The 23290-nt window shown below is 48.8% G+C and overlaps 1 protein-coding gene across 1 annotated transcript; it reads right to left on the bottom strand.

Moving 5' to 3' along the window:
* Positions 1–17984: 17984 nt before the first annotated feature.
* LOC310767427 (olfactory receptor 13H1-like) lies at positions 17985–22793 on the bottom strand. Its single transcript, XM_083624350.1, has 2 exons — positions 22630–22793; positions 17985–19134 (listed from the first exon to the last, which is right to left on the bottom strand). The coding sequence occupies exons 1-2, from the start codon at positions 22667–22669 to the stop codon at positions 18194–18196; spliced, it is 981 nt and encodes a 326-aa protein (XP_083480476.1). The 5' UTR covers positions 22670–22793; the 3' UTR covers positions 17985–18193.
* Between the last annotated feature and the right edge of the window lie 497 nt (positions 22794–23290).

The raw sequence follows: 23290 nt of genomic DNA, 5'->3' as shown, positions 1-23290 counted from the left end.
GAATTGAAATAAGCCCAATCGAAGCTTATTCGTCTTCTTTCTAGACATATGGAAGCGAAAAGACGGTCTTTTGTTATTTTGGTCTCATTCCACACACTTTGCGATTTCTGGGTCAATGTGCATTAACACCAAAGAATACAACTTGAAATAAGTGAAATCCAAGATTCTTCTTTCTATGTAGCTGGAACCCAAAACAACCTGTTTGGCTTTGTTTGGGCTTATTGCAGTTCGCTTTGCTTTTTTGTGGGTGTATGAACACCAAAAGTGCAATCCAAGCTTATTCGTCCTCTTTCTATTGAGATGGAACCAAAACACCTATGCATGATTTGGGCTGATAAACATTAGATTCGGAGATTTTTGGTTGAATGTGCATTCTAACCACACACACAAAAAAAATTTGAAATAAACCCAATCAGAGCGTTATCATCTTCTTTTTATGTAAATGGAAGCCAAAACACCTTTTTGCTTTGGTTGGGGGTGATTCTGGTGCGTGCTGTCAGAGCTACCCTAGGTCCCAGCTCACAAAGGACCAACGCTGCTTCGTTGTTAAGTACAAAAGTCTTTATTGAAGTTCAGTTTCACTTCCAGAGCCGCAGCGCGCAGCTCTACGTCTCAAACTCTAGACCGCTGAAGCTCCGTCTGAGTCTCCTCCCCCTTGACACCACTTTAAAATTCTAGCCTTGCTCCACCTTTTCCGCTGCTCTTTCCTCCTCTGGGTCCGCCTGCCCGCCGGGGTCTCGCCCATTCTAGCCTCCTCTGAGGCTGATTCCCCTGAGCCGTCTCCCTGCCTCCGGCGGGCTTTAGGAGCTGGTTCCCCATCCGGGTCTCCTGCTATCCCGCACGCCTGCACATTTGAATTTGGCGCGCGCGCCCAGCCAGCAGCTTTCCTCCTGACCGTTTCACTGCTGCTGTCACTGCTTCCCCCTTCAGGGGGGCTAGCTGCAACTGACCTCCCTTCCGTTCCTCCACTCTCCGATGGAGGCGTGGTCAGCCCTGACTCCCTCTCTGGAGGAGACGCTGGCCCTGACACATGTGACTCTTCCCCCCCACTACACTCTGGTGGGGAAACTGGTCCCGATCCTCCACTGCTGTTTTGGGGTTCCCCTCTGGCTCCTTGTTTCTGGTGCGTCCCCCCTGGGACCCCCCTTGCCCTGACCATCGGCGCACCCTTCTGGGAATCTTCTGATTCGCTGGAGAAGTTCATGGAATCTCTCGGGCCACTGTCATACTCCCCTACGCTGCCCTCGGATTCTTCCCCTTCGCTCTCCCATTCCTCTCTCGCCATTGCTCCTGCTCCTGACTCCATGACATCCATCCCCCCCTCGAAGCCCCCCCTTCCCCCCTCCCCCTCTTCGGGTGTGGGTTCCGGGTGCTCCAGTGCTGTGGGTGTGAGTGCGGGATACCATTCTTCCCCCCTGGTGTGTAGCCGGTCCGCTGGATCCGGCCCAACCGCAACGGTCTCGTCGACGTCGATTTCCTCTGCTTCCATCTCTCTGCTGATGTGCTCGAATCCAGGATCCTCCCCCAACACGTCCATGTCCTCCCCTCCCCCGGGTACCTCTGGTGAGACTGCTTGCAAAGGTCCCCGCAGCAGCTCCCTGCGCCACCCCACCTCCGGTTGAGTGTCCCACAAATAGGAGCGGTCTGTGGCAAACCCCGAGAGTGACCCCTCCGGGGAGCTAGTTTCCAGCGTCGTCTCTTCAGCTGATGAAAAACCCTGGAACGTACTGGCTGACAGTGTGGGTGTGAAGAGCCAGTCGTCGAAATACTCTGCCGGCATAGGTCTGTGTGGGAAGAGTGCATGGAACTCGTCTTTAAGATAGTGCTCCTCCACGGCATAGCACGGTACCCACCTGTTGGCGCTGGCTGGGGTACCTTCCCTGGCGAGGAGGTATTCCACCCCCTCTTCCCCCCACCTCGAGTCCAAAATCTCCGTGAGCTCGTTGAGTGGCGTCGCCCTCCGTGACCCCTCCCTCTTCGGAGATTCGTTAAGCGGGTCTGGGGCGTTCCCTGGCGCCTGAAACCTGTGGGGTACCCTGTAGGGTGTGAGCACTGACCTATGAAAGACTGGGTGCATTCTGGAGCCCTCCGGGAGCGTCAACCGGAAGGCCACTGGATTGATTTGCGCCACGACCTGGTAAGGCCCCAGCTGCTTGTGTTTGAGCTTCCTCTTGGCTAGCGTTCTGGCCGGCACTGCCTGGGCAGCTAACCAGACCCAATCCTCCACCTGGATGTCCTCCCCGTCCCTCCTGTGCTTGTCTGCCTGCACTTTGTAGGCGTGTTTCGCCAGTTCCAATTGCCTTCGGAGTTGCTCGTGGACCTCCTGTAACTCTGCTGCCAAGTGCTCTGCTCCCCTTGGCTCCCCCTCCCCCTTCGTCTCTAACCCCGGGAAAGTTCTGGGATGCCGCCCATTATTGGCGAAGAACGGTGTCACTCCTGTAGACCCGTGCTTCGTGTTGTTGTAGGCAAACTCGGCCAGCGGTAGGTAGTCCACCCAGGTCGAGGGTTGTTGATTGGCGTAGCATCGCAGGTACTGCTGCATGATGGCGTTGACCCTCTCCGCTTGCCCGTTGGTCTGCGGGTGTCGTGCCGACGCTAAGTTGATCTTGATGTTCAGGATGCCCAGCAGCTTCTGCCAGAAGCTCGAGACGAATTGGCGACCCCGGTCGGACAGGATGGACCGCGGCAAGCCGTGAGCTTTGAACACGTGGTCTATGAACAGCTTGGCGGTCTGTTCCGCTGTGGCCACCTTCACGCACGGAATAAAGTGCGCCATCTTTTTGAACATGTCTACGACCACGAGTACCGCTGTTTTGCCTCGCGAACTGGGCAGATCTGTGACATAGTCCAGGGCCACTCTCTCCCACGGTTCGAGCGGCGTCTGTAGGGGTTCTAGTAGACCCGCCGGCTTCCTGTGTACCGGCTTGGCCCTTTGGCAGGTGTCACACCTGGAGACGTAATCCGCGACTTCTCCCCTCACCTTGGGCCACCAAAAGTCTCTGGTTACTAATTCCGTCGTCTTGTCCTTGCCGAAGTGCCCAGCGCTGGGCGCGTCGTGTAACTGCTGCAAGACTTTCGCGCGGAGGTCGTCTCCGGGTACGTAGAGAGCCCCTTTGCGGATGAGCAGTCCGTCTCGTATTTGGAACTCGTCGTCCTTCGCTGTGCCTTTTCGCACCTCCTCCATCTTGGATTGTGCGAACGAATCCGTCTGCAGCGCTCGACGCACCGCGTCCAGGTCCACGGCAGCTGAAGCGCACGCCCACGCTTTCGGTGCGAAAATGTGCTTGGCCGCCACCGGCGCCGCTTCCTCGAGATACTGCGGCTTCCTGGATAGTGCATCCGCCATGACGTTGTTGTCTCCCGGGATGTATTCTATCCGGAAATCGAAATCCGCAAAGAACTCCGCCCAGCGAATGTGTCTCTGGTTCAGGAACCGCGCCGTGCGCCAGTACTCCAGGTTCTTATGGTCCGTGCGGACTTGCACTGTGTGCCTGGCTCCGACGAGGAAGTGCCGCCACGCCTTGAAAGCTGCATGAATGGCCAGCAACTCCCTGTCCCAGATGGTGTAGTTCTGTTCCGCCTTGCTGAGTTTCCTGGAGTAGAATGCGCACGGCCTCCATTCCCCTTGCGGATCTTGCTGCAACAGGACGGCCCCCACCCCTCTGTCCGAGGCGTCCGTCTCAACCCTCATTGGTCTGCTGGGGTTTACATGTAGCAGCTGTTCTTCGGACGCGAAGAGACGCTTGAGTCTCCGAAAGGACTGCTCCGCCTGGTCCGTCCAGGTGAACTTCTTCTTCTTGGAGCTGAGAGTGTCCGTGATGGCCGCCGTCTCCTTCGCGAACCCTTTGATGAACTTGCGATAAAAGTTGGCGAAGCCGACGAACTTCTGGACCTCCTTCCGATTGCGCGGGCTCTTCCAGTCCAACACCGCGCGGACCTTGGTGCTGTCCATGGCGAGTCCCTTGTCGGACAGCTTGTAGCCCAGGAAATCCACCTCCGTCATGTCGAACTGGCACTTCTCTAATTTGGCGTAAAGTCTGTGCTCCCGTAGCCTCTGCAGGACCTCCTTGACGTCCCTCTCGTGAGCCTCCTGTGATTCCGAGAAGACCAGGATGTCGTCCAGGAAGCAGACGCACTTCTTGTAGAGGAGTCCCGCTAACACGTGATGCATGAAAGCTTGGAAGGTATGGGAGCCATTTTGCAGACCAAAAGGCATTATGCGATATTCATAGGTGCCTAAAGGTGTAAACATGGCTGTCTTCCACTCATCGCCCTCCCGCATGCGTATAAGGTTGTACGCCCCTCGTAGTTCCAACTTGGTGAAGATCCGTCCCTTCCTCACCGTCGCGAGCAGGTCGTCGATCTTAGGCATGGGGAATGCTGCGGGCTTTGTTTTGGAATTTATGATCCTATAATCAACTATGAGCCTGCGTTGGGGCGTGTCCTTCTTCTTCACGAAAAACACGGGACTGCCCCCCACTGCTTTAGATTCTTGGATGAACCCCCGCTTCAAGTTGTGATCTATGAACTCCCTGAGTTCTTGCAGTTCGTCTTCAGACATGGAATACAGTTTCCCAGTCGGCAGCGTCGCTCCCGGCAGGAGGTCAATCTTGCAGTCGTAAGGCCTGTGGGGAGGCAGGTTATCCGCTTCCCTCTCGCAGAAGACCTCCAAAAACTCCTTGTACTTGTTGGGTACCGCTTGCACCATGCCCAGGTGTAACTGCGGTTCATCCTCTTGCCCCTCCTCCTCCTGGCGGGTCTGGATGCAGTGTTCTGCGCAGTAGGAGGAGCAGAAGGTCAATTGCCGCTGGTACCATGCTAATGCCGGGCTGTGCCTATCCAGCCAACTCATACCCAACACTATCGGTGTGTCTGACAGGTGGGTGACGTTGAAGCTGATGACTTCGCGGTGGTTTCCAATTTGCATCACCATCGGTGGTGTTTGCTGTACCACCTCTCCTCCCAGTAGCTTCCTGCCATCGACCGTGACGACGTTTAGGGGCATCGTGGCTGGCATGAGTGCTATGCGATGTTGCTTGATAAAGTCCACTCCTATAAAGTCTGCGTTGCTCCCAGAGTCAATGGTTATTGGTACTTGCAGGGTGTGCCCATTGGGCAACTGGAGCGATGCGGTGAGTTGCACCACTGGTTTGGGTGGGAGGGGGTCTGTGGGCTGTAAAATCTCTGGGGACTGCTTCACTGACTTGCCTGGTTGGGCCCCAGTGGCTCTGTTTCCAACCAGCCTTCTTCTTCCCCCTGCAGCTGTTTCGGCTGCTGACCTGTTCCCTTTACTGTTGCTGAGACTGCAGTGTGCTTCTGGAGCCTCTGGGGACACTCTTTGGCCATGTGCTGAGCACTTTCGCAGATGTAGCACTTCCTGGTCCCTCTAGGAGCCTTCGCCTTGACTGCTCCCGGTGTTTGGGCTCTGCTGGCAGTCTGAGCCCTGGCACCACCAATCTCCATCGGCTCTTCTCCCCTTCCCAAAGGAGGCATGGACAGCGCCCGCCCCGCCTCTCTGGGAAAGAAAGGGGTTGTCCTGGCTGGGCTGCTTGCCTTACGTCCTTCCTCCCTGCTCCAAGGGCGTCCTTCCAGGCGCACACCAATCGCCAACGCTCTTTGGGCAACTTCTTGGGTACTTTGTGGTCGTTCCCCTCTTGCCAGCTCATCTTTCACCTCTCCACTTAGCCCCTCCCAGAACAGGTCTCTGACAGCAATAGAGTCCTTCTCCCAGCCCAGCACGTTCAGTAAGGCAAAAAAGCGTGAGTGATATTGCCTCACCATCGCTTTCCCTTGCTGTAGCCCATGCATTTCCCTCCGAGCAAAATCTACATCTACCGTAGATTTAAAGCAAGCGTCCATAGCTTTGATAAATGCATCGGAATCTTTGAGGGCGGGGTCTTCTTCGCGCCACAAATTCCGCAGCCACGCTTTTGCTTCCCCATGCAAATGAGTGATTATGAAGCCCACTTTCTCTTCCTCATCTCTAAAGTCTTTCCGAAGCAAATTGAGCGCGTAAACCACGTCAGCTCTGAAGTTAGGGTATTGCTGCAGGTTCCCATCGAAGTGGGCTACTAGGCTGCCCCCCCTCTTCCCGAGGCCAACTCCCTCCGGTTTGGGTCCTGGCAGCCCCTCTTTCCCCCAACGGTCCCACCTGGCCTGCAGATCCCGGCAGAGCGCTACTGCTTCTTCTTCTCTTTTCCTGGATGCTGCTACTTCTGCGTAAAGCGTCGTGACTGCTTCTTGCAGTTCTTTCACCTGGCTCTCTGTAGTCATCTTTGCCTATCTTCGTGAGCTCGCAAAACACCAAGTCTTGCCCCTCGCTGCACCAACTCACGCTGCGAGGTTTTTATGGAGACGGAGCATACTGTCAGAGCTACCCTAGGTCCCAGCTCACAAAGGACCAATGCTGCTTCGTTGTTAAGTATAAAAGTCTTTATTGAAGTTCAGTTTCACTTCCAGAGCCGCAGCGCGCAGCTCTACGTCTCAACTGTCAGACCGCTGCTCCTTCCTCCTCTGGGTCCGCCTGCCCGCCGGGGTTCCGCCCTTTCTAGCCTCTTCTCCCGCTGATTCCCCTGAGCCTTCTCCCTCCCTCCGGCGGGCTTTAGGAGCTGGTTCCCCATCCGGGTCTCCTGCTGTTCCGCGCGCCTGCACATTTGAACTTGGCGCGCGCGCCCAGCCAGCAGCTTTCCTCCTGACCGTTTCACTGCTGCTGTCACTGCTTCCCCCTTCGGGGGGGCTAGCTGCAACTGACCTCCCTTCCGTTCCCCCACTCTCCGATGGAGGCGTGGTCAGCCCTGACTCCCTCTCTGGAGGAGACACTGGTCCTGACACATGTGACTCTTCCCCCCCACTACGCTCTGGTGGGGAAACTGGTCCCGATCCTCCACTGCTGCTTTGGGGTTCCCCTCTGGCTCCTTGTTTCTGGTGCGTCCCCCCCTGGGACCCCCCTTGCCCTGACCATCGGCGCCCCCTTCTGGGAATCTTCTGATTCGCTGGAGAAGCTCATGGAATCTCTCGGGCCACTGTCATACTCCCCTACGCTGCCCTCGGATTCTTCCCCTTCGCTCTCCAATTCCTCTCTCCCCAGTGCTCCTGCTCCTGATTCCCTGACAACATGATTTGTGGATACCGTATTTTTCGCTCCATAGGACACACTTTTTTACTCTTAAAAAGTAAGGGGAAATGTCTGTGCGTCTTATGGAGCGAATGTGTGGTCCCTGGAGCCAAATTGCCGGAGTGTGGCACGCTCTTGGGCTGCTCTTTGGTGGGGGGGGCGCTCCTCTGCTGGCAGCCTCAGCTTCCCCCTGCAGCCCTGGGAAGCTTTGAAGCTTTGAAGCAGCGGGAGGGCTGTGCGCCCATGCCCCGCGCTCCTGGGCTGCTGAATGGGGGCGGTGGGGAGAGTTGTGCTTCTCTGCCGGTAGGCTCGGCTTCCCCCTGCAGCCCCAGGAATCTTTGAAGCAGCGGGAGGGCTGTGCGTCCATGCTGCTGAATGGGGGTGGGGGATGCTGCTCTGCCAGCAGCCTGCCGTTTCCCCTCAAGGTTTGTAGCAGCGGGAGTTCTTGGGGTTCACAGAAGACAAAAAGAGTATTCAAACCTTAAAGTCTCTCTTCATTTGTTAATGACAGTGATGATGGTTCTTAATGCCATTCTTAATGCCAATGCTTTTCCAACTGGCCCAGGCCCTCACTCTCCCAGCTACAAAAGGACTCCTGTGGCAGTGAGACCTTGGACCATCGGCTGTGGTGAGGACTGCAGGGCCTGCTCCCTTTCAAGGCCTTTCCAACTGGCCCAGGGGGCATGGCCCAGGCCCTCATTTGGAACAACCTTTTTGGGAAGTGTGGGAAGTTGTTCTGCTATTGTTCCCTGTTCCAAGTGGTTAATATGTTTTAAAATGTCCTTAAGCAGTCGGTGGCATTTTAAATTTTTCTTCCTTTTTCTCCTTTTTTGCTTTGTTGGGGGTGGGTGGGTGGGATGGATATCTGGTTGGAGATTAATTTTAGTATAACTGTTCTGTTTTTGTTTTTTGTTGGAACTCATTGTCTGGTAAAAGGAGAAATTGGACTTGGGGGGGCATGTTGGCTTCCCATGTGCGCCAAGGGCCCTGGGAGGGAGCTGGTGTGGGGGTTGTGAGACGCCACCTTGCCTTGAGGAACTTTGCATGGGGCAGGGTTGCAGCATGATCATGGATTGTGATTGTGTGAGGAAGGATGCAAACTTGGGTTTGAGGCCCCAGCAGAGCTGGGAAGATTCTCCTGCCTGAAGTTCTGGAGAGAAGCTGCCGGGACTTCCAGGTTGGCGCCTCCGGCAATGGCGGAATTCCTCCGATCGGGAGGAACCCGCTCCGTGAGAAATGGGGTCTGAACCGCCACGGCGAAGGCGGAGACCCTCAGAAATCACAGGCGGAAGAAGCCTGTGAACTTGGGATTCGGCTGGCACCTTTTGCGCCCCCCTACTCGCGGGGAGACCCGGCAACGGGAATCTGGAGCGACGTGGGGTGAGCGATGTGGTGCTTTGAATTGACCGCTTCTTTCACGGAGTGAAGCCGCATTGCCGCTGTCGGGGAGCGCTGACTTTTTTCCTGAGGACAATTGGATTTTAAACAACAACCCGTGAGTAGAATGGAAAATTGGACATTTAAATAAGTTAATTTGGCACCGAACGGGGAAGGTTCAAACAGGAAGTCCACCTTCCCTTTCTGTAAATAGACTGAAGCAAAGTACTTGCTAACTAAGGTCTTGGAAAGTTTTATGTAAAGGATCCAAAACTCCACTGATTGAAATTATTTAATCCCCCCTGGAAGCGGGGGGACAACCTTTAGGAGAAGGTGGAATTTAAAATTGAAGCACCACGTCTCTGAACCTGGGAGCGGTTTGTAAAAAGCCCATCAACGGTGAACAGGATAAATTTGACAGCTAGTCTAAAAGAAGGACATTGTTTCCATTGTCCGCTTCTGCGCTTAAAAAGAAGAAAAAAGTAACTAAAAATTGTTACTAAACTTACTTTTGGAATTGTGCTGGAAAGGATTGATACAAATGAAGTCTGGCTTCCTATAGAGGGAGCATTGGGACATTGTTACAAGAGTGCAGCTGCTAAGATAAAGACTGTGGGAAACTAGTTTTGACCTTGAACATCTCATGAATGTCGGCTAAGGAAGAAGTAATCTCTGCACTGAATAGGACAATCTATTTGTTGGGAAAGTTGCATAAACAGATAGATGTCATGGCTACCAATATTGACATCTTGGGAACAAAAGTGGGCAGCAGTACAGAAGTGGACAAGAATCCGGCACAGGAATCTATTTTAATTGAACAAATTGATGAATTGGAGAAGGAGAAAGTCGCTGTTGTTGAATATAATGCAATACAAGGGGGAGCCTTAACCTTACAGTGGCAAATGGAGGATTATAAGTTGAAGCCCTATATGACTGTAACTAGGAAAAGCCAGATTGTAAAGATGGGAGCCTGGCCTGGTTTGGAAAAGGAAAGTGGGAGAGATCCCCTTATGCAGGGATCAACCGGCTTTTGGGGCATGGATGTGGGCCAGGAGGAGCTTGGAGCTTTGGGGGCTTTTGGACTTGGAGGATTTGTGAAACAAGATTTGGAATACTTTGTGGACCCTAGCTTCAACTATGGAAATCTGGCGGACTGGTTAAGAAGGAATCTAAGCATCGTTGGGTTGGAGCTCCCCCAAGATCTGTTTTTTAGCATCAAAGATTATCAAGAAGATCGGCAGAAGGGACGTCAAGAAGAGTTAAGAGCCTCGGATATAAGATCTCCAGGTTGATGGACTGTTGGAGGTTGATGGAACTGACGGCAGGGGCCGAGACCGGGGAGGGGAGACGGCGGGGGAAAAATTGGGAATTTAAAGTGTATATATGGAGATTTTTTCCTTTTTTTAAAAAAAAAATTTTTAATGAGAGATGGAAAAATCGTGGAATGAAAATTTTATGACCCTACGTGAAATGTCTTAAGAGATCAAGTTCAAATATATTAGTTTTAATGAGAAATAAGATTAAATAAAGTAAAAATGGATGGTTAATTGGTGAAAGAAGAGAATGTAAAATTGCAGTATATTAGGATGGATTATTAGGATAGAAACAAAGATTAAGGATTTGCTGAAATATTTAACTGAACTGGAATACATAGAGGGGGGTGTGAGGAGGTCAAGGAAATAAGCTAAAGAAAGAAAGTTAGGTAAAGGTTTGATTTGTTCTTTTTTTCCGATTGTATCTGTTTTTCTTTTTCTTTTTCTTTTTTATTTCTTTATTATTTTTTGATGTGATTTGTTTTTATGTACTGATTGTGTTTTCTTTTTTGTCTCTCTTTGTAACCTTTAAAACTTGAATAAACATCATTTAAAAAAAGAGAGAGAGAGAAGCTGCCAATCTGTCAGGTCTGTCTGTCTTGGTATAAGGCAGCTTCCTAAACCCAGGAAAGGGGGCTCATCTTCCTGCAGTGGGGAGCAATATTGCATTTTGTAGGGCTGGACATGGTCCTCCGCTAAGGCCTTGGGGAAGCCAAATATAAGCTCAGCCAAATATAATATGTTTAAGTTGAAGAATGACAATGGAAGAGTGTGGTAGATCACTGCCAGTTTTTGATACTGGGTCAGAGCCTACTTGAAGTTGGACATACCTGTTCTATATAATCAACTGATACTCTTTTAGCCCCACAGCCATATTAGTAGAATAACAGAAACTGAAGCAAGGAATTGCTTTGCTAGTTCATAGCTAAAGGTAAAATAAGAGGGAAATAATTCTAAGGACTTGGAGAGGAAGATATTTATATATAATAAATTTATTTAATATATAGATAATTTAATACAAATTGTTTGTACTCTGAATATGTAAATAATTTATTTGATGGCTGAAAATGGTGTCAGGGAGAGGCAAACGGGAGAAGATTTAAGAACAGAAACCAGCACTTATAGAGAGCCTAAAGAGATCATTAGCAGCCTGTCATCTGACAGCGAGTCAGAGAGGGAGGAGGATGAGCCTGGAACAAGTCATTCTGTACACATAGGAAGTCAGGGACGGGGTTTCCACAGACTTGCATGCTGGGTAAAAAAAAGGAAAAAGAAATCAGACGCTGCAATTGTGCCAAAAGGGTCGGACGTTGATTGAAACACTGGAGATGTACTTTTGAACTTTGTCAATAAATCAAATAGATTGGAACTGGCTGTGACCCCAGTTCCAACTTGAAGTTGGACATACCTGTTCTATATAATCAACTGATACTCTTTTAGCCCCACAGCCATATTAGTATCTATGCCGGCTTGACAGCATAAAGTCTCTGAGAGCTTGCCGCGTCACCTTTTGCTGCTGGAAAGCTGGTGGAATAAGGAAATAGCCTCAGAATGGAAAAGGAATTGTTGGAGCTGAAAAAGCGAAATGTCGCTCTGGAACAAAGATCGGCCGACCTGCAGAGCCATTTGGAGGAAGCCAGGGCTGCTCAGAGAGGAACCCAAGGTGGGCTATCGGCAGATGGGGGCAAAGGTGTGTGGGTGGAACATGGGGATCCGGAAAGTTACTTGGATTTCAAGACAGAGACGAGATATTTTTTAGAACTTGAAGGAGCCAAGTTTCAGAACGATGCCGAGAGAGTTGCTCACATCATTAGACACCTGGCAGGAGGGGCTAGAAGCTGGATCAGGCCGTTAATAGCCTCGGGGAATGAAGCCCTCAGAAATGAGGCCAAATTTTGGCAAGCTATGGACTTTATCTATGCAGATCAAAGTTTAATTGACAAAACGCAGGAGGAGCTGCTGGCTCTGAAACAAGGCAAATCCACGGTACGCAGTTACTGGTCTGAATTTGCTATGCTTGTGCAGAAACTGGGTTGGGATTTAGAGACTGAGCCAGTACAAGCGATGTTTAAAAATGGACTTAACCCAGAAATTAAGGACGAGCTTGCAAGGGGGCCAAGACCTAAAAATATGAATGAATTAACAAAGGCTGCTCTTGGTGTGGGTTTGAGACAAGAAGCCAGATGGCGGGAAAGGAAGCAAGGCAGAGAGCGGAGTTTCCATGGTGACCGCATTCTTGAGATGCCTGCAGCTGCCTCAGAACATCAACAAGCGCCGGAGCCTATGGAGATAGGCACAGCCAGGGCGTGGGAGAGTTTGAAAGCCCAACGGTCTGGCGGGAAGGAGAAAAAAGACTGGCAAGCGGCAAAAAGATGTTTTGTGTGTCAGAAAACTGGGCACTTTGCTGGAGTGTGTCCAGAGCGTCGTAACTGGCAGGGAATGGTGGGGGCCACCCAGCAGGCAGTGGCAGAGGAGCCCCAGCCTTCGGGAAATGAAGAAGCCTGGCTGGTGGTGAACCGGGGCAACAGCCAGGCGGGAGCAACACAGAAAGTCCTCGGCTTGGGCACCCCAAAGCAAGCATAATGTTGAAGGTGCTGCTAGAACTCCCAAATGGACAGACAGTGGAGGAGTTGGCGCTCGTTGATTCGGGTGCCTCAGCCTCCTTTTTTAGCAAGGAGTTTGCAGCGCGGCACCAACTGAACCTGAGGCCTTTGGATTTTCCGCTGCAAGTGACCACAATTGATGGAAGAGAACTGCTGGGAGGTGAAGTGATGCATCGAACACCTCCAATGCGAATGTGTGTGGCCACCCACTCCGAGGTCATCGCCTTTCACGTTGCCACACTGGCGGGTCCGCCTATCATATTGGGCATGAGCTGGTTGGCGTTGCACGATCCGGTGGTTTCCTGGCACCAACGGTCCCTGACGTTTGGCTCGACGCAGTGCATGGAGAACTGCCTGGCTCAAGGGCTACCTCGACAAAGTTACAGATAGGTAGCCGTGTTGGTCTGCCATAGTCAAAACAAAAAAATTTTTTTCCTTCCAGTAGCACCTTAAAGACCAACTAAGTTAGTTCTTGGTATGAGCTTTCGTGTGCATGCACACTTCTTCAGATACACTGAAACAGAAGTTGCCAGATCCTTCTATATAGTGAGAAGGTGGGGAGGGGTATTACTCAGAAGGGTGGTGGGAATGGGTGGTGGGCAGATAGCTGTGATAAGCCTGTTGACGACTCTTAACGACTGCAATAGGTCTTACAGGAAAAAGCAAGGGGTGAGAAGGTGAAAAATGGCTTTGTCATGTATAATGAGATATCTCATGTGTGCTACTGGAAGGAAAAAAATTTTTTTGTTTTACCTCGACAAAGTGAGGGCAGGAGGGCAGCAGCATGCAGAGTGGGGACGAGCGAGATTCCATCGTGTTACAGGGATCTACAGGAGGTGTTCAGCGAGAAAGAGGCGGATGCGTTGCCACCACATCGGCCATATGACTGTCAGATCAACCTGGTCCCGGGGGCCATGTTGCCAGTAGGGAAAACCTATTCCATGTCGGAGGGAGAGCTCAAGGACCTAAAGGAGTTTATTGAGAAAACCCTACGAAGGGGTTTCATCCGTGAGTCCAAGGCGGCAGGGGGGAGCCCAGTGTTCCTCGTGGACAAGAGATCGACGAAAGAGAGGAGGCTCGTGGTGGACTTTAGAATTTTGAACAGCCTGACGGAACCGGTGGCTTTTCCAATGCCAAGGATCGACGATGTTTTGGCACGGGTGCGGAAGGGGAAGATTTTCACCAAGCTGGACCTCCGGGGGGCTTACAACCTCATCCGAGTACGAGAGGGCAATGAGTGGAAGACCACCATGTTCACCCCGATGGGGGAGTTTGAGTATTTAGTCATGCCCTTCGGTTTGCAGTGTGGAAGTCACTGTTTCCAAGCCTTCATGCACCACGTGCTGGGACCTTTGCTGTACAAAAACTGCGTTTGCTTTTTGGACGATTTGCTTGTGTACTCAGAAGACGAACAACAGCACGTGAAGGATGTACGTCAGGTCCTGAGCAAACTCAAGGAGCACCGCTTGTAGGTCAAGCTGGAGAAATGTCAGTTCCACGCAAAGGAAGTCGAATTCCTGGGGTACCGACTATCAGACCAGGGGTTGGCTATGGATCCGGAGAAAGTGAAAGCGGTGGTGGAATGGGAGAGTCCCAAAACCAGGAAAGATGTTCAGCGTTTCCTGGGTTTCAGCAATTTCTACAGGAAATTCATAAAAGATTTCGCAAAATTGACGGCGCCCATAACGGACTGTCTCAGTGTCAAGAAGAGGTTTCAGTGGACACAGGCGGCCCAAGAGGGGTTTGAGAAGCTTAAGAGGGCTTTTGCTTCGGAGGAGCAACTGATCCACGTCGACCCGGCTCAACCACTACGGGTGGAGACAGATGCGTCGGATCGGGCGATTGCGGCGGTGCTGCTGCAGCCAGATCGAAAGGGGGAGTGGCGACCGTGCGCCTTTTTTCGCGGAAACTGAACAAATCAGAGCAGAACTACACCATCTATGATAAGGAATTGCTTTTGATTGTGGCTGCTTTCAAACAATGGAGGCACTTCCTGGTTGGGGCAAAGCACCAAATTTTGCTGTGCACTGATCACAAAAACTTGGAGTACTGGCGTATGGCACGGGTGTTGTGCCAGAGGCAGATAAGATGGGCAGAGTTCTTTGCCAACTTCAACTTCAAGATCTAATACGTGCCGGGAGAGCAGAATGCAAGGGTTAGGTCCTCCGGTGGCAAGACTGATGTTCCCGGAGAGCAAATGGATGTGCGGGGGGACGTTAGTCAAGGACGACGAACTGATGCAACTGCTCAGAGACGATGTCTTTGCCAAACAAAAAATGGGGGAATTAAGAGAAAAAGGGGGTGCCAAGGGGGGTTTTGAAGTGTAAGGGGGGCTACTGTACCACAAAGGGGCCTTGTATGTCCCAGAAGAAAACCTTCGGGGCAGAATTCTCAAGCAACTCCACGATAGCTGCACGGCAGGGCATTTTGGACAGCATAAGACCATGCTACTGGTCACACGGGAATTTTGGTGGCCAAGGGTGAGAGAAGATGTAAAGGAATATGTGCGAGGGTGTGACACATGCCAGAGGACCAAAGGGGAAAGGGCGGCACCAGCTAGGTTGCTGGAACCATTGCCCACACCAGGGAAGCCAGGAGTGGACTTCATCACTGATCTGCCCAGATGTAAGGGTAAGACAGCGGTCATGGTTGTGGTGGATCTCTTGACCAAGATGTGCCATTTCGTGCCCTGTTCGCACGCAGTGACGGCGGAAGAAACAGCCAAGCTGTTCGTAGAGCATGTGCTTAGGTTGCATGGGGTACCTGCACGGGTGGTTTCGGACCAGGGGGCTCAATTTACCTCACGATTTTGGCGCAAACTCATGGGGCTGCTCCAAGTGGAAGTGAGCTTTACAACGGCTAGGCACCCCCAAGACCAATGGGCAAGCGGAGAGGGCGAATGCTGTTTTACAACAGTATTTGCGGTGTTATGTAAGTCAGAAGCAGAACGATTGGGTGGACAAGCTAGCCCTGGCAGAGTTTGCTTACAATAACGCGGAGAATGTATCCACAGGGATGACTCCATTCTTTGCCAATCATGGGCGTCATCCAAGGGCCTTCCCCGGGAGGGGGGAGGAGTCGTGGAGTGTTCCCGCGGCCGAACAGTTTGTGGAGGAGATGGAAGCGATCCACAGACAGCTGCAGTTGAATTTGGAAAGGGCTAAGGAGTTATACAAGAAGGAAGCCGACAAACATCGGCGACCGGGGGAGGTTATCAGGGTTGGGGACAAGGTGTGGTTGTCCACGCAAGGATTGCCTTGGAAAGGGGGCTGCAAGAAACTCAAGCCCAGGAAGGTGGGGCCCTTTGAGGTTATCCAACAAATAAATCCGGTGGCGTTTAAGCTCAGGTTACCAGAGAGCATGAGAATCCACCCAGTGTTCCACAGGTCACTGATGTTCCCCTACAGGGAGGGGGGAAGGAGGCAGGGTAGTGGGGGAGGGGAAGGCCCACCACCCGAAATGGAGGAAAGGGAGCAGTGCAATGAGGTTACAGAAATACTGGACTCTCGTTGGAGAGGAGGGAATTTGGAATATTTGGTGGCTTGGGAAGGAGCCCCGACATCAGAGAATACCTGGGTCCCGGAAGACAGTATTTCCGACAAGGAGCTGGTGGAGGAGTTCCACAGTTTTTTCCCTGACAAACCCAAAAGCAAGGGTAGGTCCTTACAACAGGTGTTCGAAACAACAGACGACAAAGAGGAATTCGAAGGTTTCCCAGCATCGGACGAGGAGGAGGAAGAAGATGAAGGCGTAGACTGGGGAACACCAGGAATTGGGGGTTGGAGGGGGGTGTTCGAAGAGACGGATGAGGAAGAGGGTAGTTTTGCGGGCTTCTCCCCTACCACCCCAGAGGAAAGAGATAGGGGTACAGTCGGGTCTCCTGAGCAGGAGGGGGCCTTTGAGGAGGGGGGTGGATGTCATTCTGTACACAGAGGAAGTCAGGGGCGGGGTTTCCACAGATTTGCATGCTGGGTAAAAAAAAGGAAAAAGAAATCAGACACGGCAACTGTGCCAAAAGGGTCGGACGTTGATTGAAACACTGGAGATGTACTTTTGAACTTTGTCAATAAATCAAATAGATTGGAACTGGCCGTGAGCCCGGAGTTTTATCTATGCCGGCTTGACAGCATAAAGCCTCTGACAAATGGTACCCAAAATGTACTTCTGAGGGTTGTGTGATAGATCTTTCACATGGTAAATAGAAGAGTTGGACTTTGCTTACTGTGAAAGATGTTTAATATGGTTTAATCTTACAAAAAACATTTTATGCACATCATGTACCACTCAAGTTTAAATGATACTACAACATGGTGATTTAAATGGTGATTTAAATTTTTAACATTTGGTTAGCTGGCCTAAAAAGTGTGTTTTAATGCAGAATTTCTGAAGACAAGCTAGGAAATAATGCTCCCCAAGAGAAAGAAGGGAGGAAAAGCAAACCAAAAACCGATCTCTTACTAGTTGTGATTGAAAAAATAAAACTGCTTCTGAGATCATACAATTTTTGGAAAGAGGATGTCAAGAAATCTGCAGAGAAGAAACTGTAAATATCCTTGCCTTTCCTTGCCTTTTACTCTTTTACTCAAGCAAAGATGGAGAACCTGGGGGCCTCCTGATGTTGCTGGAATACAGCTCCCATCTTCCCTGATCACACTGGCAATGCTAGCTGGGACTGATGATAGTTGGAGTCCAAAAACAGCTGGAGGACCACAGGTTCCCCCAGCCCATGCCTATAGTTAGATTTGTAAACTGCTTGGGGTACAGCTAAATATTTTCCTTTCCTCACTATGAGAAGCTATATTGCCAACATAACCACCAGCAGCAATAAAAATATTGGACTAGATTCAATTAAATAAGTTGTGCTAATGGGAGCCAGCATGACTCATAGAATCATAGAGTTGGAAGAGACCACAAGGGCCATCGAGTCCAACCCCCTGCCAAGCAGGAAACACCATCAGAGCACTCCTGACATATGGTTGTCAAGCATAACAACCTCTGCTTAAAGACCTCCAAAGAAGGAGACTCCACCACACTCCTTAGTAGCAAATTCCACTGTCGAACAGCTCTTACTGTCAGGAAGTTCTTCCTAATGTTTAGGTGGAATCTTTTTTCTTGTAGTTTGGAACCATTGCTCCATGTCTGCTTCTCTGGAGCAGCAGAAAACAACCTTTCTCCCTCCTCTATGTGACATCCTTTTATATATTTGAACATGGCTATCATATCACCCCTTAACCTCCTCTTCTCCAGGCTAAACATGCCCAGCTCCCTTAGCCGTTCCTCATAAGGCATCGTTTCCAGGCCTTTGACCATTTTGGTTGCCCTCCTCTGGACACGTTCCAGTTTGTCAGTGTCCTTCTTGAACTGTGGTGCCCAGAACTGGACACAGTACTCCAGGTGAGGTCTGACCAGAGCAGAATACAGTGGCACTATTACTTCCCTTGATCTAGATGCTATACTCCTATTGATGCAGCCCAGGATTGCATTGGCTTTTTTAGCTGCCGCATCACATTGTTTGCTCATGTCAAGTTTGTGGTCAACCAAGACTCCTAGATCCTTTTCACATGTACTGCTCTCATGCTAGTGCAAATGGGCATGCCCCCCCATTCTGCTCCAGAGAAGCACATTGAAGTGGAAATCCTTCCCTTCAGACAAGCAGAAATTCTTACACTGATGGAATGATCTCCTTAGCACTACTTTGAACTCCACCCATTTGCCGAATAACAAAACACTTTACGTATTCCTGCTGATATCTATCTATCAATACAGAATTTAATTTCTGAAGTGCTTTATTCCTCCACTTTCCTTCCAATTGCTCTCCACAGGGCTCCTTTCACATCCCTGTTCCTCAGGCTGTAGATCATGGGATTGAGCATGGGAGTGACGACCCCATAAAACACAGCCACTACTTTTTCCTTGTCAGTGAATGCTTTGGCTTGAGGCCTGAGGTACATGGCCAAGGTTGTGCCATAGAAAATTCCCACCACAGCCAGATGAGAACCACAGGTTGACAAGGCCTTACTACGGCCTTGTGATGAGCGGATACGGAGAACAGCGACACCAATGCGACCATAGGTCACCAAAACAAAGGAGAAGGGGAACACCAGAGTGAAGACACTGGTTACCATCATGCTGACTCCACTGGCTTGGGTATTAGAGCAGGCCAATTTCAACACTGCCTGGAGCTCACATTTGAAATGATTCACCACATTGGGCCCACACAAGCGTGCCTGCATACTGAAAAAGGGAACAATAGTCAGGAGGAAAGAGCTAGACCACAGGCTGACTGCCAGAGAGATGCACAACTTTTGGCTCATGATTAAGCTGTAACGTAGAGGGTAGCATATTGCCACAAGACGGTCATACGCCATCATTGCTAGCAAAAGGCACTCGGCCACTGCCAAAAACAGAGCAATGCTCATTTGTGCAAAGCATCTGCCCTTGGGGATTGTGGGCCTGTCTGTGAAGCAGTGGGCCAGCATCTGTGGGACAGAGGTGGTGACATAGCAGACATCAATGAGGGAGAGGTTGCTGAGGAAGAAATACATGGGTGTATGGAGGTGCGAATCCATCACAATGAGCACCACAATAAGTCCATTCCCAGCTACAGCAACCACGTACATCAGCAAGAAGAGAATAAACAAAACAGCACGTGCTTTGGGGTTTCTGGAGAGGCCTATTAGAACGAATTCAGTCACTGCAGTTGTGTTGCCCCATTCTTCCATGTTACCTGTAAAAAGTGATATCAAATATCATTGGACCTCATGTAGGACATTCCAGCCCTTCTGTTTATTTCCTCAGTTGTGAAATGGTATAAATGGAAAACAAATTAAAAGTTCATGTGTAGAGATCATGACTAAGTCTCAGCCACTAATGAAAGGCAAAATGTAAAGCTTTTGTTGATTAATCTAATTTTGTTGTTGTTTGGTCGTTTAGTCGTGTCCGACTCTTCGTGACCCCATGGACCAGGTCAGATCCCCTTCATGGATCACTGCCTTGTCGTGGTGAAGGGGCTTGAATAACTCAGAGAAGCTATGAGCTATGCCGTGCAGGGCCACCCAAGATGGACAGGTCATAGCGGAGAGTTTTGACCAAACGTGATCCACCTGGAGCAGGAACCGGCAAGCCACTCCAGTATACCTCCCAAGAAAACTCCATGGACAAAGACAACAGGCATATAATCTAATTTAGGTGATACATTAACATTCACCAGGTTGTACTGCAAACTGACTAACATTTGATAGCAGATTAAGAAATTCAATTGGCTCTGTGTAATTAGGAAAGCATAGAGGGTATTTTCCCTTTCTTCATTTGCATTTGGAGGGTGCATTGTACTGGTTTGCACTATGCAGAAGCAGTGGTGAAAAAAGTCCATGTGTTCCCTACGAAATCTTTGGAGAAGATAACACTTTCCCTCCATTCTACTGAGTACTGGATATTGTGTATGCATCCATTAATGCCAAACAAGCATAGATCCCCAGGTCACAACATGCATTGGGGGGCGACAACCATACATTCGCCACCAGTCAAGCCATGAAGGGTGAAATAATTTGCAAGCAAACTCACTCCACCTCACCCAAAGCCTCATTTATTTCATGTTGTAATGAAAGCCAAGAATAATCTCAGACCTTTGGGGGGGATATTAAGGTACCCTCCAGATGTTTCTGGATCACAACTCCCATCATCCCTGGCCTTTGGCCAAGCTGGCTGGGTCAGATGTCTGTACAGCCATATGGGTAATCACTCACTCATGGCATATGGACTGGAATAGATTTTATTCTGTGTTTTATATATCACTAATATTTTCAGTTTTATTTCTAAACACTTTAAAGATTTATCTGTCCAAAAACAAACAAGCAAACAAACCGCTCCAAACTAGATAACAAATGGCTGACCTACTTACAGGTTAAAACATTGAGAGGATCATTTTGCTGTTCTTTCATAAGGGAGGTTCACTATAGTTTGGTCCTTGTGTTCATTTTATACGTAGCTCCAGGTCAGATTTCATGCTTTATCGTCAATCTATATTAGGGTTGTCAAACGTCTGGAACTTCCTGGACATATCCAGAATACTGCAGTCGTCAGCAGTGTCTGGGCAAAAATTGGCCAAAAAAGGCCTGGAAAATCCGGACATATGGTAGCCCATGTGGGCAGTTTTATTTTTGCCTGTTTCCCATAAAAATAGCTCAAAAATTGCATTTTAAGCTCAACAACTTTGGGCAAAACTAAACTTTTTTTTTAGTTAACCACTCAACATCTTTTCTGTTTGAAATATGGCAACCCTATATTATATTATGAGCCTATAAACTTGTCTTTCTCAAACTAGAGCTTTCCACATATTGGACTTGGTCGATGTTCAGGGATGAAGGCAAGTGGAATTCAACACCTAGACAATGCCAAGTGGTGGAATATGCCAGTAAGTGTGGTAGTTCTGTCAGCTTTTGATTTTAAGAAATCTGGTTCTTGACTGTGGTCAGTGGCGGGGTCTGAACTGTAGTATTCTGAATGATAGAGCCTGGTTGACTCTAGTGGGAGTTGAGCTGATAAAAAAACCCTTTTCTTCCTTGTTTTGCTTTTTGCATTGGTACTTAGAGATATAGAGAGTTTAGCTTGGTACAGGAGCTGCACAAGTCAATAGAGCAAGAACAACCCCCTGAGATGCTACTGCCAATTTGCAAAATCCAGCCATAGTTAAGCACCTTTAAGAGCTGGTGATTTCTATGGGATAGAGATAGTCATGGACGTACAACCCTCTCTGAATGGTTCATATCTCTCTCTCTCTCTCTCTCTCTCTCACACACACACACACACACACATCACAAACAGACAAATTTCAGAGAGAATCTATATTTTAAATATTCTTCACTGGAGTCCTGCAACATTTAGAGAGCACCAGGTTGGGGAAGAGTCCTGTAAGTGTGACAGTCTTGCCAACCCCTGTCAAACTGCTGTGCCAATATCAGTCTTTTGTCCCTCAGCTCAGCAGACTTTAAAAAAAAAACCCTCTTAAGTCTGATCTCCTCAAAATGGCTCTGTATTTTACAAAATAAATAATCCTAGTTGCATTTTAAGAATGGCTGAAAATTTTCAGATACAGGATGATGGCAGGATTTCAAACATGCAGCAGCCACTGCATCACAACTACTGCTCCATTCAGTTCAGGGCAGGCAGAAGTGTGTGTGTGCGTGTGCGTGTGTGTGTGTGTGTGTGTGTGTGTGTACGCGCGCGCATGTACACACACACACACACTTATATCCTTTGTGCATGGACTCATTAGTTTCATAGAAATAAATGGGGCCGCTGGAACACAGAGAGAACATCTCTGTCAGGGTCAGAAGGGCAACTAAAGACAATACTTTTAGCACCTGATGATATTAGTTGGAGAGAGAGTACCTACGTTACATTGATATTTTTATTAGCTGCGGAGAGTTAGTCATGTGCTTACCTCCTTCACTGAAATAAGAGGAAGTCACAAATAATATATTAATTACTGGATCCTATTCAAAGTTTGGATTTGGGGACATCAGCCCCTTCCCACACCACACAAAACCAACCCACTTGAGAGAACCCACGTATGAAGTATTGTTTTCAAAGAATGGATTTTATTACCTTCACACCACAAGCTACTTAGCAGAGAATGTATCGCAGATTTGCCCATTTTTGAAAACCTAAGCAAGCTGTTGGGCTGTATTGACTTAGTGGTTCACATATTGTTCAGATCTTTCTTCAAACCAAACCTCCCCCACTCCTTTCACTAGCTTTCCTTTGCTAGCTTTACTCACAAGGAGCAAACTAAAACATTTGTTTGTTTGTTTGTTTGTTTGTTTGTTTGTTTGTAGTATTTCCTTAGGAGATTTTTCTCCTGCTCTTTGATTTTGACACACTGAAGGTGTTTCACAAAAACAAGAGACAGAAAGTGCAGTAAATAATAATAATAATAATAATAATAATAATAATAATAATCTGAAACAAGGCTCTAACAACATGTTTGCATCACAGTGTATTTGGGGAGATGAAGCAACCATATAAAATATCTCTAAGTGTATTCTTTAGGTCCTGAATTAGTGCATGTAGATTCTCAACTCATAAAGATACTCTTTGTCACCCTTATATTTTATGAAATATCTGTCTACCATAAGGGTCTCCTTCTATATTGAAAGACCATATACAACTGTTCACTAGAAACAGCGTCAAACACATCTTCAAAACTTTTTATCACACTTACCTCTCAAAAAAATCACTCCACTGTGAATGCGCTTGAACATTCAGCAAACATCCGTTTTAACTTAGTCCTACTTATTGAAATTTAAATCTTTAGATGACTCACTAGTGTTGTAGAATCTTCATCTGGCTAAGAACAAAACATAGTTTCGTCGGAACCAATTAAGATTTACATTTTTATGGTATTGCCAAAGTATTTATATTATCTCCAAACATTTTTAAATCCATGATCTTATGTTGGAAATTCAGAACTGTTTATGGGGTTCCAGAGGGACCACATCCCATGAGGATAATTAATGAAGAAGAGCAGAAGCTAGAAGCAACTTCTAAGAATTTGCAACACCAAAATATCAAACATAAACTGAAAAGGATAATATGACTTTTATCTAGGCTTCTTAAAAGTGCACATTGTGTTGCAGAAATTCACTCAAGTTCTGAACTCCTGAACCCTTGAATTTGGTAATTGTTATATCAGATTTTTTTTCTGATGAAAAAAGTACCAAACATTTGGCTCAATAGCTTCTTAAATTTACAGCACTAAAATATCAATGATAGGCTGAAAGAATGGGAGGAAATATTTCAGTGTTGCATTATTATGATCTTTCCATCAGTGTAAACATCGCACTTTGTCAGTTGGAACAATCTCCCCCCCCCTGCTGTTCTGG

This window comes from Podarcis filfolensis, assembly GCF_964270895.1.
Source record: "Podarcis filfolensis genome assembly, chromosome: 7".
NCBI lineage: Eukaryota > Metazoa > Chordata > Lepidosauria > Squamata > Lacertidae > Podarcis > Podarcis filfolensis.
The sequence above is the reverse complement of the archived record's forward strand: the minus strand, read 5'-3'. Positions and strand labels throughout refer to the sequence as shown.